Here is a 16078-nt window from a genome sequence, read left to right as displayed (position 1 = left end):
GGCCAGTGCTGTGGTGCAGAGGGTTAACACCGTGGCCTGAAGCGCTGGCATCCCATGTGGACGCTGCTCCACTTCCAATCCAGCTCTCTGCCAAGGCCTGGGAAAGCAGTAGAAGATGGTCCAAGTGCTTGGGCCCTGCACCCACGTGGGAGACCCGGAAGAAGCTCCTGGCTCGTGGCTTCGGATCAGTGCAGCTCCGGCCGTTGTAGCTCCGGCCGTTGTGGCCAATTGGGGAGTGAACCATCGGATGGAAGACCTCTCTCTCTCTCTCTCTCTCTCTCTCTCTCTGCCTTTCCTCTCTCTGTGTAACTCTGACTTTCAAATAAATAAATAAATAAATCTTAAAAAAAGAGAAAAGTAAGGCAGAGCCTACATTGTCTTGTTTTCTAAGCTAACAGTTTCCTCTTCATCTCAGATCTTTGGGAAGCCAGTGAGGATTTGACTGAGAGGAGAGATACCCAATCAGCATCCTAGGAGCATCTTTGGGTAGCTTGGAGATGGCAGAGGGTCAGGCTGGGAAGAATGCCAGCATTGGGTTTTTGGAGTAACCAGGTAGGAAGCAATGAGGAGGGCTTTTGGTGAAAGTTCCTGAAGACATCCTGCCGTCAGCCATCTCATCATCCATTTCTGTGGACAGCTGCCATTGATTGGGTGTTCTGGAGACTTTCAGAATTTCAGTTTAGGGAATTAGATTCCTTCTAAAATCTCTCCCCGGGATCACCTTCAGCTCAGTCAAGTTCTTCATTTATTAAGCCAACTGCCTCCCCAGTTACCAGAGGAGAGATGAGCTAAAGCACCTTCCCAGTGTTCCCTGCCCTCTGCCACACCACTTTCTCTTACCAGTGTGTGTGTGGCGGGGGGAGACACATGCTGTCAGGATCTGAAAGCTCCTGGCTTGGAGTGCATCACTCAGAGTTGGTTTCTCATTTCCTGGTCAGATGTAGGACTGGAATCATCTCTTGGTTGCATTTCTTAGACTCTTAACCTAAACCTTAAACTGTTCCTGCATGACCAAAATTTGAAGCTGGCAGCCTCTGACTGCTAACTCCCTTTAACATTCTCAGTCTTTCTTCTGTTTATCTTAATGCAAAATAAATTGGAAAAAAGCTGCTGCTTTTGATGGAATGCCACTTGCAGGAGTATGAGGGAGTCACCCTCAGCTCCAGACCCCTGTCTGGACAGCAGATGGCCAGCCCTGGACAGTGCACAGCAGGCATGCAATGCATTGCAGAAGCTCAGCTCCTCAAGTCAAGAGGGCAGCTTAGTGAGAGCATTTGAGATGTTACCCACCATGGTCCTCCTAGGGAACACTTTGTTCTGTCCCAGAAGGGAGTGTTCTGGGCACCCTCTGGTGGGACTCTGAGATTTCACCCTGTGATGTTTGAGTCCAGCAGAATTGGAGCTTGTTGGTCTCACGGTACTCTCTGGAAGCCCATCTGTGCTACCCGTGTGGGTACTGTTCACATGCGGACAGGTTCCTAGGGGATTAATACCATATATTTGCTTACCTGTTACTGTTGCAATGTCTCCTGTGGCCTGGTTGGTCATTGCCTGCTACAAATCAAAATACTCTCCACCCTGTCTGGGCTGTGTTCTGTAGCGGTGGATACTAAACAGCTTGATCCTTGAGACTCTACGATCCTTTTAGTTTTGGGAGTATTATATAAGTGGTGATGCAAGGAAATCTGTATCCTTAAATTCTCCTGCCATAGGTATACAGCCACATGGAGATCCTGAAAATGACTTGGTGGCTATGAAAATACCCAAAACTTTGTTTTCAGATTCTCTCTCCATCTTTTTGTTTCCTTTTATTTCTGGTTCTTTTTATATGCTTAAAAAATTGTTGAGTTCTTTTTATACTCTTCACTGCTTCCCCCATCTCCTTCCTTCCCACTGATCTTAAGTCAGGTGATCTGATTGCTGTATCCACTTCTGTGTTTAAAACAGAGAATCCTGGGCAAATCGCTTCAACTTGCCATTGGAAATAGTAAGTAACACCGACCTTGCTAGTTTACAAAAGTGGTTAGAACTAAGATTGAGTAGAGCAATATCTAAATGTCTTTTGGAAACAATGTAGATTTATGCCCATTTAACATGGTAATATTATTTCACTACCTAGTTTGAGTTGCATTAATTATAGCCATAATGAATTGCTTTTGCACATAAAGTGGAAATGTGATAATCTTTCTGTTGTGCAAGGCAAAGAAATAGTAATGATTAATGTTTATTATTTATTACGAAGAAAGGCTTGGAAAGATTCAATCACTTATTGAAATTGATATATGAGTGACAGAAACAGGATTGGAACCCAGATTGCCAGCTCCACACTTTACATGCTAATAGCTGCTGGCCTCTTTCAAGTTTGAAGGAAAAGTGCTTTTCAGGTTCTGAGAGATTTTTGTTACTTTTTTCTCTGGTATACCAGCAGACAGTCAGCTGTTCTAAAAAAGGTTTTATTTTCTGATAACCTGTGAGTGTTAGCTTTATCTGGAAGGGATTCTACTATTATCGTTAAAAACGTTTATAAAAGAATACCTGAACTGGCCTGTGCCGCAGCTCACTAGGCTAATCCTCCGCCTTGCGGCGCCGGCACACCAGGTTCTAGTCCCGGTCGGGGCGCCGGATTCTGTCCCGGTTGCCCCTCTTCCAGGCCAGCTCTCTGCTATGGCCTGGGAGTGCAGTGGAGGATGGCCCAAGTGCTTGGGCCCTGCACCCCATGGGAGACCAGGAGAAGCACCTGGCTCCTGCCATCAGATCAGCGCGGTGCGCCGGCCGCGGCGGCCATTGGAGGGTGAACCAACGGCAAAGGAAGACCTTTCTCTCTGTCTCTCTCTCTCACTGTCCACTCTGCCTGTCAAAAAAATAAATAAATAAAATAAAAAATAAAAAAAAAACCTAAACTTCAGTGTCTGACTTGTTTTCGGTTGTAGCACTTAGCCAAGTGACAGACCTGGGCAGGTTACCTTGAAACTCTGTTTTTTCTCCTTTAAAATGAAGCCAGTCCTTGCTCCTTCATGGCCTGTTGGAAGGATGGAGGAGCTGATGCATGCTGAGCACTTAGAAAGGCCTTGTTTGAAATAGGTTACTCAGCAAATGCTGGTGGGCTCCTTTTCCTTGGCAAAGTGAACATTTCTCCTTTTTATTTTTTTTTAAGATTTATTTATTTACTTGAAAGGAAAAGTGAGAGAGACAGAGAGAGAGAGAGAGAGAGAAAGGGAGAAAAATCTTCTATCTGTTAGTTCACTGTCCAGATGACTGCAATGCCTGAAACTGGGCCAGGCTGAAGCCAGGAGCCTGAATTTCCAGCTGAGTCTCCCATGGGGGTGCAGGGGCCCAAGCACTTGGGCCATCTTCCTCTGCTTTTCCACGTACATTAGCAGGGAGCTGGATTGGAAGTGCAGCAGCAGAACTTCAACCAGTATTCTTACGAGATGCTGGAGTTGCAGGCAGCTGCTTAATTCACTGCCCCACAATGCCAGCCTCCCTCTATCTTTTTTTTTTTTTTAAGATTTATTTATTTATTTGAAAGGCAGAGTTAGAGAGAGAGAGAGAGAGAGAGAGAGAGAGAGAGAGAGAGAGAAAGTCTTCCATCCGCTGGTTCATTCCCCAAATGGCTGCAATGGATGGAGCTGCACCGATCTGAAGCCAGGGGCCAGGAGCTTCTTCCAGGTCTCCCACACAGGTACAGGGACCCAGTGATTTGGGCCATCTTCTACTGCTTTCCCAGGCCATAGTAGAGAGCTGGATATGAAGTGGGGCAGCTGGGACAAACTGGTGTCCATATGGGATGCTGGCACTACAGGTGGCAGCCTTACCTGCTATGCTACAGCACCAGCCCCTGTCTGTTTTCAGTTATCTTGGAGATCTGTAGTTCTGACTTAGAAGTGGATCTTATGGGCTCTGTGAAGCAGCCCTTCCCTTCACTTCCCCAGAATGTTGATCCTTGTTCTGAACTCTGCAGAGCCACCTGCCCAGGACACTGGACTTCCTAGGATCTTGGAGAGAAAGAAATTCCACAGTACCATGTAGTTCCTTTTAGAAGCTTTTTGTAAAGATCCATTTTTCTAATAGGTGAAAATCTTATTTTCTATTGGTCTATTGCACTTGCCACAAAAGACTTAACAAATAAGTAATCAGAATTCTTTGGCTGTGGCTAAAGTTGGTTTTCTTAGGGGACACTGGGACCCAAAAAAAAAAATCATTTGAGAGACAGAGTGCACCTGTTTACTAGTTCACTCTCCAGATGCCACGTAAGCTGGCCAAAACTGGGAGCCAGGAACTCAGTCCAGGTATTCCATGTGAGTGGAAGAACCTCAACTACTTCAGCTGTCTCTGCTGCCTCTTAGGGTTTACATGAGCAGGACATTGGAATCGGGAGCAGAGGCAGGACTCAAACCTAGGGTCTTCAGTATGGGATGCAGACGTCTTAATCACTAGGCCAAATGATTACCTTTGTCCATTTTTTTTTTTTTGACAGGCAGAGTGGACAGTGAGAGAGAGAGACAGAGAGAAAGCTCTTCCTTTACCGTTGGTTCACCCTCCAATGGCCGCCGTGGCCAGTGCGCTGTGCCCGGCACACTGCGCCGATCTGAAGCCAGGAGCCAGGTACTTCTGGTCTCCCATGCAGGTGCAGGGCCCAAGGACTTGGACCATCCTCCACTGCACTCCCGGGCCACAGCAGAGAGCTGGACTGGAAGAGGGGCAACCGGGACAGAATCCGGCGCCCTGACCGGGACTAGAACCCGGTGTGCCGGAGCCGCAGATGGAGGATTAGCCTAGTGATTGGCGGCACTGGCCACCTTTGTCCATTTTTGGTCAGAGCCTGGATCTTTTACTTATTTGTTTTTCTACTTCTTGCAGGAGTGGATAGGTAGTCCGGATCATTGCTGCCTTATGTCTCTACTCCTTTGAAGTGCAGTTAGCAGGAAGGTACTTCATGTAAATGACTTCTGGAATTCACTTCTCTGATGGCAGTGAGAAATAAGTAGGAATGGAATTGCAGATTTGGCATTCTCCATGGGTGGGCTGTGTGGCCTTGAGCAAGTTACTTCACCTCTCTGGTCTTGATTTCCTGGTCTATGAGTGGGGAGGTATTAGGACTCCATGATCTCAGAAGTTCTTTTTCAGCTTAAAACTTCAGCATTTCTAGGGCCAGTGCTGTGGTGTAGCAGGTTAAACCACCATCTACAGTGCCTTCATCCCATGTGAGTGCCTGTTCATATCCCAGGTGTTCTACTTCCAATTCAGCTGCCTGCTAATGTGTCTGGGCCCCTGCACCCATGTGCGAGACCTGGAAGAAACTCCTAGCTCTTGACTTTGGTCTGGCCCAGCCCTGGCTGTCTGGAGAGTGAAACACTGGATGGAAGCTCTCTCTCTGTATCTCCTTCTTTCTCTCTGTCACTCTGCCTTTCAAATAAATAAAACAAATCTTTTTTTTTTTTAAAAGCTTTGGTGTTTCTACATAATAACCCTGCAAGATTACATTTATTGTATGTTCTGCATGATGGCTAAAAGATCATCTGTTCATTTGTTACAGATTTTTGGTTGCCTTATTGTTTGAAGACTCTCCAGCTGCTCTGATGGTAGCTTAAGAAGACCGCACGCTGTTGCCGCCCCATGCCCAGCCAGGCCCACTCAGAACCTTGGATCTCTCTCCTTCATGGATACCAGGTCCCAGCAGGAATGGCAGGGCTGGAAATTGGCACCCAGATGGTTCCTCTGTGGGAAGTTGTCTTAGGCAATGGGCTGATGCGAGAACACCTGGTGCCCAGCCTGGCCCCCTGTCAGTCACCCAGGGCAGGGCAGCATGGTGCGGGTTCAGAGGAGGAAGCTGCTGGCATCTTGCTTGTGTGTCGCCGCGACCGTCTTTCTGCTCGTCACACTCCAGGTACGAAGAGTTTGGGTTGCAGGGCATACGATTCTAGCTTTTGCCATCTCTCTCCCGTTCCCCAACTCCATTCTCTCAGAGCTCCAAGTACTTTTTGCTTAATCTTTCAAGATAAGGGGTTTTCTATGTCTTAAGTAAGGGAAATCACTTTAAAAAGATGAATTTGAGGTTTAGTGATTGAGTGGGCCGGGTAGAAACCGAGTCGTTGAGCTAGGCGGTCAGCGTAGGGTCCTGGTGTCAGCGTAGGGTCAGCCTGCAGGGTCCTGGTGTCAGGGAGATAGAAAAGTAAAGCTTGGTCTGCCAGGGCCAGCAGACTAAGCCACAGCGTGCAGTGCCAGCATCCCATATCCCAAGTGCTGGTTCTGGTCTCCACTGCGGCATTTGCAATCCTGCTCCCTGCCAATGCTACTGGGAAGGCAGCGGGAGGTGCCCCACGTGTTTGGGCCCGTGCCACCCATATGGGAGATCTGGATGCATTTCTTGGCTCTTGGCTTCAACCTGAATCAGTCCTGACCATCCTGGCCATTTGGGGGAGTGAACTGGTGGAGGGAAGATTGATCTCTCTCTCTCTCTATTTCTCTCTCTCTCTCTCTCTCTTTCTCTGTCTCTCTCTGTGTCACTCTGCCTCAAAAATAAATAAATAAAACTTATTAAAAAAAAAAAAAGCTCACTCTGTCTTCCTGGGTCAAAGTTGGATGGCTTCACTACTCTCCCGTCATTACCTGCGTTGAATAAGCAAAGGCTGTTCTGAAAACAAGGCAGTGTGGCCCTGCAGGAATTGTGGGATATTTCTGTGTGCATGAGTTTCCTCACAGCTGCAGCTACACCAAGGACTGTGTTGGGGTGGGGGGTGGGGATGAAGGTGAAAGGTTTCTTTACTCCTCGGCTTGTTTCTGTCTGTCAGTTACTCTGAGTTTCCTTTGCAGAGTTTGAATTAAAATGAAAATTGAACAGTGTTGTGGTTTGGCTGTGTCTGAGTGTGTGCTCCTGAGGTTCTTGTGCTTGGCCCCAAGCATAGCAATGCTGAGGGGGTGCAGCCTGTAAGAGGCAGGGCCGAGTGGCAGGTGATTAAGTCACTGGAAGAGATGGATGTGGCTCTCAGGGAACCCCAGTCAGTTCCCAGGAGAGCAAGTTGTGATGAAAAGACTAAGCCTGGCCCCTCAGTCTCTGTGGCTTCCTTTCTTGCCATGTGGCTTCTCTCTCCCTCTTGCACACTTCCCACTTGGATGCATCTACTACGTTGTGATGCAGCCACCAAAGGCCAAAAGCATTGGTGTCGCTGAACATTGTACTTTGGGCCTCTTAAGACTGTGAGCTAAACAAACCTCTCTATTTCAAGTCTCCAACCTCAGGTATTTTGTTACAGCAACAGAGAAGTACTGATTCATTCCAGGGTAGTAGAAGCACAGCTCTGAGCTCGGGTGTATTTTACACCCACGCAGATGCTAAGCTGTTGGCTTAAAATCTGAGTGACTTTTAAAGATTGTTTATGGATGTGAGTAGTTCAGATGTGGGAGTGGTGCAAACGTGGGTGTTTTCTGGGTGTCTGGACCCTGCAGGCTCTCCTGTCTCCTGGTTGGGGTTGAAGGAGACGATGCTTACAAAAACACTGTGGTGCAAATCTGGTGCCCTGCTTCTGCCGCCTTCTGCTGCCAGATTGGGATTCTGCTCAGAGGAAACCTCTGACTGCTTTCTTGTCCGTCTTGTCCAGGACCTGCTGGGCAGGAGGGGCTGCAGGGTTCTCCTCCACTCTCTGCAAAGTTACGAGAGGGCTTTGATCTTCCAAGGCATTGACTGGGGCTCTTCTTCCAGTCATGAGGAATGCCTGCCTCGAAGCTAAGAATTTTCCTTTGGATGTCAGAATAAATTTTTTTAAAAGATTTATTTATTTATTTGAAAGGCAGAGTTACTGAGAGGCAGAGAGATCTTCCATCTGCTGGTTCACTCCCCAATTGGCTGCAACATCTGGAACTGCACCATTCTGAAGCCAGGAGCTTCTTCTGGGTCTTCCATGTGGGTGCAGGGGCCCAAGCACTTGGACCATCTTCTTCTATTTTCCCAGCACATTAGCAGGGAGATGGATGGGAAGTGGAGCAACCAGGACTCAAAGCGGTGCCCATATGGGATGCCAGCACTGCAGACAGCAGCTTTACCTGCTATGCCACGGCACCAGCCCTCAGAATAAATTGCCAGGTGTTGGATGTGCATGTCACTTGTCAGTGTCCAGAGCGTGTGCGGTGGTCTGACGGCTGGAGCCAAACCCTCATCCTCTCTCTGTTGGTTTGGGCTATTTCCCAGTCCTCATTGCAGGCTTCAGTGTTCACTGCGGTGGTAATACCATTAAAAAAAAACACCGTAAACGAAACCCATAGAGTGCTGTTCATTCAGAACTATTCTTGTGTTTACTGGTTTCTAGGCTAGGCAGATTTGAAATGATTTCCTTTGTAAGTATGGTAGATGAAGGATAAATAAAAAATAATGAGATCTTGTATCAGCCTTTCCAGACTGCTGAAGCAAGGTGTTAGAAGGCTAGATGCCTTAACAACAGAGATGTAATGCCTTACTGTTGAGCAAGCTTACTTCCTCTGAGGTCCCTAGCTTGTAGCTGGCTCCCCCCAGGCCTTCCCAAACTCCTTCTGTCCTTGTCTGTGTCCAGATCTCACCCTTTTTATGAGGACACCCATCATGCTGGGTTGGCCCACCCTAGTGATGTTATTTTAACTTAACTACCTCTTTTTAAAAAATATTTATTTATTTGAAAGGCAGAGTTACACAAAGAGAAAGCAAGAGAGGGAGAGATATTCCATCTTCTGTTTTACTCCCCAGATGTCACAATGGCTGGAGCTGGGCCGGTCTGGAGGCAGGAGCTCCTTCCCGGTTTCCCACATGGATGCAGGGGCCCAAGCACTTGGGCCGTCTTCCATTGCCTTCCCAAGGAGATTAGCAGGGAGCTGGATCAGCAGTGGGGTAGCTGGGACTTGAACCGGCACCATAGGTGGCAGCTTTACCTGCTGCATGCCACAGCGCCAGCCCCAACTTAATTACCTCTTTAAGATCCTTTTTTCCAAACATAGTCATGTTCTAAGGTACTGGGACTTAGGACTTTAACAAACAACTGTTTGGGATCACAGTTCAGCCCCACAGGTTCTAAAATAAAGTATTTCATTAAGTATTATCTAGATGTGAAAACGTTATGCCTACCTACAGGTCAGTTAAAACACTGCAGTTCTCAGAGGAAATCATTCATCTTAGACCTTGTTTTCCATTTACATGTAACTATGCAAGTGTTTTGTATATATGATTATGGTCCATGTAAATTCTTTGGGTGTACATGCATCTCTATTTTTGAATTTTATTTACTTTCCAGTTACACAAATAATTCATAAATACATCTGGAGTATTTTAAAAGCAAATCCTGGACATCATATCATTTTACCTGGATATATGTTAGTATGATTCTCTAATAGATAGGAACTTACACAAATTTACTATAACAACGTTACTACTATACCACAATAAAATGAATAGCAGTTATTCAGAACCTTCTACATCCTAGGCCTTGTGAAATTTTTCCTGATTGTCTCAAGAAAGTCTTTGTAGTAGGTGCAGTTGTATCTGGAATGATTAAATCCTATACATTTGCATTCCTTGTATATCTCAGGGTGTGTGTGTGTGTGTGTGTGTGTGTGTGTTGTAGTTGTTTTCTGTAAACATTTCTTTTGCCCTACCTTTTACTCCCGGTCACAGGTTTGTTGAAGAAACTGAATCCTTTTGAGTCTCCTAGGTTGTGGCTTTGGCTGAGTTTTACCTTGATGGTTCTGTTTAATATGTCTCTGTCTGCCATACTTACCACAACCTAGCAGCAGTATCTGAGGTTAAATACTTTTTAAAAAGCTGTTTGAAGAAAAACTCTTCCTTAAAACGATCCCTTGTTATTTGTAAGTGATCTTAGGCCTCACTCAGAAGTGTAGAACAGAGTTCACTTTTGAAGTTACATCCCCTGGCTTTCTAAAAGCCCTTCTTTCAAGTTGCTAGTTGGACGATAGAAGGGGAAACTTGGTTGAAAAGATAGTTTGGGGTTAGAAGTCAGCTTCATTCCAGGAAGCCACTGGGGAAGAATCACATCATTGTATTGTAGAAGAACTGAGAACGCAGTTGGCAAAGGGGACACCTCAGTTTTCAGTGACTGTTTTTCTGCCCTAATGCTGCCTTGGGTGTCACAGGCAAACTCTATTTTTTTTTAAAGCTAATGTAATTCCTTATTCCTATTGGAGTACCACTTGGTTTTTACTTAGTAATTTCTTCCTTTTCCCTTTTTTTTTTTAAAGAGAATTATTTATTTATTTGGAAGGCAGAACGATGAGGTAAGGGAGAATGCGATAATAATGATAGTAATAATAATAATAATGATAATGATGATAATAATACTAATCCTCTGGTTTATTCCCCAGCTGGGCTGCAGTGGCCCCAGCTAAGTCAGTCTAAAGCTAGGTGCCAGGTCTCTCATGTGGGAAGGCAGGGCCCAAGCACTTTCCCTGGCACATTATCAGGGGCCCAGGCACTTTTCCCTAGCACGTTAGCAGGGAGCTGGATTGGAAACACAGTAGCCAGGACTTGAACTGGCACTCTGATATGGGATCCCAGATATTACAAGAGGCAGCTTAACTCAGTGAACCACAACGCTGGCCCCTCAATATAAAAATTTTTTTATAGAATTATTTTATTTATTTGAAAGGCAGAGCTATAGAGAGAGGGAGAGACACAGAAAAAGAGATCTGCCATCTGCTGATTCACATATCAAATGGCGGCGGCTGGGCCAGGTCAAAACTAGGAGCCTAGAACTCCATCCAGGTCTCCCACATGAGTGGCAGGGGCCCAAGCAATTGGGCCATCTTCTGCTGCTTTCCCTGATGCATGAGTGAGGAGCTGGATTGGAAACAGAGCAGCCGTGACTTGAACAGCTGCTCAGATATGGGATGCCGGTGTCACAGGTGGCAGCTCAACTCTCTGTACCACAGCGCCAGCCCCATCATCAGATCTTTTTTTTTTTTTTTTTTTGACAGGCAGAGTGGACAGTGAGAGAGAGAGAGAGAGAAAGGTCTTCCTTTTGCCGTTGGTTCACCCTCTAATAGCTGCCGCGGCCGGCGCATTGCGCTGATCCGAAGGCAGGAGCCAAGTACTTCTCCTGGTCTCCCATGCAGGTGCAGGGCCCAACGACTTGGGCCATCCTCCACTGTACTCCCTGGCCACAGCAGAGAGCTGGCCTGGAAGAGGGGCAACCGGGACTAGAATCCGGTGCGCCGGCACCGCAAGGCGGAGGATTAGCCTAGTGAGCCACGGCACCGGCCCCCATCATCACATCCTAAAGTGTGGTAAAAAGGCAGCCCTTTTGAGAACTTTGCACTGCACCTGCCCTGCCTTTCAGGTGATTGTTGCTGATGGCCTGGCTGTCAATGCCCCAGAATTAGACTATCCTGGAACTAATAAAATAAACATGGTTGTAAATGGAAGGGAGTGGAAGCCCACTGCTCTGGGTCCACTATGCCGGTCACACGGACTTGGGGGAGTTTTGTCTTTGGCTGTTACTTTGCAGTCTCAATGAGATAGTAGGTGTAATTAGACATACAGCATCCACGTTGTGACTCCTTTAGTTAGAAAAAGAAGCCAGCTGCTACTTTAGAACTGATTTTCCCTAGAGTCGAGTCTCTGGTCGTTGTCAGGGAATAACTCCAACACAGGTTTCATTAAGAAACACAGCTATTTCTGGAAACTATATATGCTCATGAGATGGAGGAGTTTGTTTGGTAGAATTATTAAACATGCTTGTTGGTAGATATCTTGGAGGCAGTGTCCACGCCCTAATCCCACGAACCTATGGAATACGTTACTGTTCATAGTAAAGGGGCTTTGCAGGTGGGATTTGCCTGAGTCCCCTTGAGGTGGGAGATGTTATGGTTTGAATGTGGTTCCCAAAGTTCATGGGTTGGAAACTGAACCCGCAGCGCAACTGTGTTGAGCGGTGGGAACATTAAGAGGTGGTGGGGTCTGGAGAGCTGTGCTCCCAGGGGTGGGTCAGTGTCATTCATCAATGCAGTGGGTTCCGGACAAAAGGATGCATTCTGCCCACTCTGTCCCTCTTTTTCTTTCATACTCTCCTGCCCTTCTGCCGTGGGATGTTGTAGCAGAAAGGCCCTTGCCAGATGTGGGCCCCTTGGCCTTGAACTTCCCAGCCTCTAGAACAGAAGAAATATGAGTAAATTTTTTTCAATGAATCACTCCGTGTAGAGGGCTTTGTTATAGCTGGCCAAGATGGACGGAGACAGGACATCATCCTGAGTTATTTCTCTGGGCCCAGGGTAATCACCAGAGTCCTTACAAGTAGAGGCCAGGGCTGGCGTTCTGCTGCAGCAGGTTAAACTGCCGCTTGAAATACCGGCGTTTCATATCCGAGCCCTGGTTCCAGTCCTGGCTGCCCCACTTCCAGTTCAGCTCCCTGCTAGTGTACCTGGGAAGAGCAGGGGAATGTGGCTCAAGTGCTTAGGTCCCTGCCAGCCACATGGGAGGCCCAGAAGGAGTTCCTGGTTCTTGGCTTTGGTCTGGCCCAGCCCCAGTTTTTGCCATCATCTGGGGAGTAAACCAGTGGATGGAAGATCTCTATCTGCCTCTGTCACTCTACCTTTCAAATAAACAAAATAAATCTTAAAAAATAAATAAATAAAAAAGGAGAAAGCCTTTCCTGCCTCTGGTCAGAGAGATGCAATGTTGCTAAATTTGAAGATGGAAGGGAAGGTCCAGGAGCCTGGAATTATGGTGGGCTCTTAAAAAAAAAAGAAAAAAAGAAAATGGATTCTCCCCTGGAGTCTCTGGGAGGGAACTCAGCCCTGCTGATCCTCTAATTCTGTCCCACTGAGGCCATTTCAGACTTCCACCTCCGGAACTGCGCAGTGATGAATGTGTGTTGTTTTAAATCACTGAGTTCATGGTAATTTGTTACAGCAGCAAGAGGAAACTAATAATGAGACGCTCAGTCCCCAAGATGAATGGGAGATGTGCAAAAGGAAATTAAACCGTCTGACTCTGATAATCGTCTTCCTCTCTTTTAGGTGGTGGTGGAGCTGGGGAAATTTGAAAGCAAGAAGTTTAAAAATCCCAAGTTGCAAGACGGACATGTGGAAATGGAGGAAGAGCCTGAACACCTCCATCCATTCCTCAAGAAAGAAGAACTGACCTTGACTCGGACAAATAAAGTGGAGGTGGATGGCTTCCCGGTCATGCTCTGGTGGACCCCACTGACTGGGGAGGCAGGGCGGCTGGGCCAGTGTGGGGCGGACGCCTGCTTCTTCACCGTCAACCGGACCTACGTGGATCACCCCATGACCAAGGCGTTCCTCTTCTACGGTAAGCAGCGTGTCTGCTTTCCCTCCTCCTCCAAAGCCGAGTTGCTGCTGCCTCCCAGGAAAGAGGTGGTGGGCGCCCCTTGAAGACCCTGTGTCTGCTCAGTGGAAGGCCTGAGCATTCAGCTAATGCAGCAAACCAACAAGCCTGACTCGCATAGAGGGGGATGGCTGGGCCCCTTCGTATTTACAGGGAGAGTGAGGTGCTGCTTCTCACTTTTCCACGGTTAGGTGCTGTGCACGGTGAATTTGATGTTCAGGGAATGGAGTGTTGCATACACCGCTCAGATAACTTGGAACTTCACTTGGTGCTTTGGATTACCATGGCAGATGTCGAATTGGACATAAGCCAAGCTTGATGCTCTTTATGTCTTGGATGTCAGGTTAATCAGAAATAAAAATAAACAGGGTATTCAGCTTCAGTTTTTCAAGAGCAAGTTGGTACTCATCCCTCTTGAAGCCGTTTGTGTGTTGTGCAGGGATTGCAAGGCAAGTGAAGCCAGACAGGTGGAGTTGGCAGTGTGCCAGTGGCAGTTAGAAAGATGGGGGGCGGGGCCGGCGCCGCGGCTCAATAGGCTAATCCTCCGCCTTGCAGCGCCGGCACACCGGGTTCTAGTCCCTGTCGGGGTGCCGGATTCCGTCCCCGTTGCCTCCCTTCCAGTCCAGCTCTCTGCTGTGGCCCAGGAATGCAGTGGAGGATGGTCCAGGTCCTTGGGCCCTGCACCCGCATGGGAAACCAGGAGAAGCACCTGGCTCCTGCCATCGGATCAGCGCGGTGCGCAGGCTGCAGCGCGCCGGCCGCAGTGGCCATTGGAGGGTGAACCAACGGCAAAGGAAGACCTTTCTTTCTGTCTCTCTGTCTCTCTCTCTCTCTCTCTCACTCTGCCTGTCAAAAATAAAAAAATAAATACATAAATAAAAAAAAAAGAAATTTGGGGGGCGGGCAGTGCTGTGGTGCAGCAGGTTAAAACCCTGGCCTGAAGCACTGGCCTCCCACATGGGCACTGGTTCAAGTCCTGGCTGCTCCACTTTCGATCCAGCTCTCTGCTATTGCCTGGGAAAGCAGTAGAAGATGGCCCAAGTCCTTGGGCCCCTGCAGTCGTGTGGGAGACCCGGAAGAAGCTCCTGGCTCCTGGCTTTGGATCAGCTCAGCTCCAGCTGTTGCGGCCATCTGGGGAGTGAACCAGCAGATGGAAGACCTCTTTTTCTGTCTCTACCTCTCTCTGTAATTCTGTCTTTCAAATACATAAAATAAATCTTTAAAAAAAATGAAAGACATGGCTCCTGGAAGCTGAGTGATGGGGGCGAGTTGGCACACATTAGTCAACTGAGTAAATACAGGCAAGATCGGTGAAGGACAGCATGCTTTAGAGTGGGTATGGGTGTGTATATTTGTGTGTAAGCCTAGTGCTGGCTTTGGAGGCGGAACTGAAGCTGTGATACAGAGCTGAGTCATGCTCAGGGTTCTGCCTCATAACAGCTCACATGAAGCAGAGAAGGAATGAGGTGGTCTATATGTCCACAAGCTGGCCAGGACTGCAGAGCAGTGGGCAGGGGCTGGTAAGCATTCAGGGATGTTTTAGCTACTTAAAAATCTAGACAAGCTCCAGGTACTTAAAACTCCAGATCCTGGCCAAGTTGCCCAAAGGCCTGCTGGTCCACTTGCTTTGCACCTCTGTTCTGGAAAGGAACCCACATAGCTCTGAGGGTGAGTCGTTCTTTGTCCAGAGAGGAGAGCAACAGCCCGAGTAGTGCCCACTGCTGATTTTGACGTCATTTGGTCCCAGATCCCCCTGAAGGTGTAATATTGCAGCTGATGGTATTGTATTCAGACACCCTACTAAAATGCTCAATAATCTGATTTTTTTAAGATTTATTTTTTATTTACTTGAAAGGCAGAGTTAGAGAGAGAGGGGGAGAGAGAGAGACAGAGATATCGTCCGTCTCCTGGTTCACTCCCCAAATGGCTGCAAAGGCCAGGGCTTTGTTAGGCTGAAGCCAGGAGCCAGGAGCTTCATCTGGGTCTCCCATGTGGGTGGCAGGGGCCCAAACACTTGGGATATCTTCTGCTACTTTCCTAGGGGTGTTATCAGGGAGGTGGATCAGAAATGGAGCAACTAGGACTTGAACTGGCACCCATATGGGATGCTGGTGTTGCAGGTGGTAGCTTAACCTAATATGCCAGAATGCTGGTCCTTTTTTTTTTTAATGCTTGTATAACTCAATAAACTTTAAAAATATTTAAATGATAGCACTGTGATATGACCACTTTGGATGTTGGTTTGACAATATCTAATAATTGAATGCATGGAAAATAATCCCAATACTAGGTGTATAACCTCATGAAATCTCACACATTTACTTGGATTGCTTATATTATTATTATTATCACTAACCATAAATAAGGCTTTTAAAGTAACCAAAGTGCCCAGCAGTGAGAAAATGGTTGAATGAAGTACAATATAAAATGCAATGGAATACTGCACATGGTGAAAATGGACAAACTAGAGCAATGAGCCTGCGACTTTGATAAATCTCAAAAACCAAAGTGGCAATAGAAAGTCACCATATCACATAAGTGTGCAGCTTTCAGATGTGCAAAGGTATGTGTTGTTTATGGTCATGTCAGGAATCTCTAGGAGGAATTTGTTTGAGAATATCTGCTGCTACTCCAGGGAAACCAACAAGGTGTGCACACACACACACGTATACACATATACATGCACACACACAAACCTGCCACACATCCTCATCCTTTGTGAGTAGTGTGTGCAGTGTGCGGTTCTGCTCCCCTTTT

General features: G+C 47.1%; 1 protein-coding gene across 8 annotated transcripts in view; it reads left to right on the top strand.

The window, feature by feature from the left end:
- FUT10 (fucosyltransferase 10) overlaps nucleotides 1–16078 on the top strand; it is a 106915-nt gene that overhangs the window by 5550 nt on the left and 85287 nt on the right. For 6 of the 8 annotated variants that reach the window (XR_007918143.2, XR_007918144.2, XR_001792574.3 and 3 more), the window contains exons 2-3: nucleotides 5537–5887; nucleotides 12991–13285. Coding sequence is in view for 5 of the 8 variants with exons in the window: in XM_051842612.2 (XP_051698572.2) it covers nucleotides 5807–5887; nucleotides 12991–13285 (376 nt within the window). In the remaining 3 variants the exon portion in view is untranslated. Of the gene's footprint in view, nucleotides 1–1317; nucleotides 1988–5536; nucleotides 5888–12990; nucleotides 13286–16078 lie in introns of those variants that run through there. The other 2 variants (XM_070068541.1, XM_070068540.1) reach the window with 2 other exon arrangements.

The sequence above is a fragment of the Oryctolagus cuniculus genome, chromosome 2 (genome assembly GCF_964237555.1).
Source record: "Oryctolagus cuniculus chromosome 2, mOryCun1.1, whole genome shotgun sequence".
Classification (NCBI taxonomy): Eukaryota; Metazoa; Chordata; class Mammalia; order Lagomorpha; family Leporidae; genus Oryctolagus; species Oryctolagus cuniculus.
This window is presented reverse-complemented; position numbering and strand designations above follow the sequence as displayed.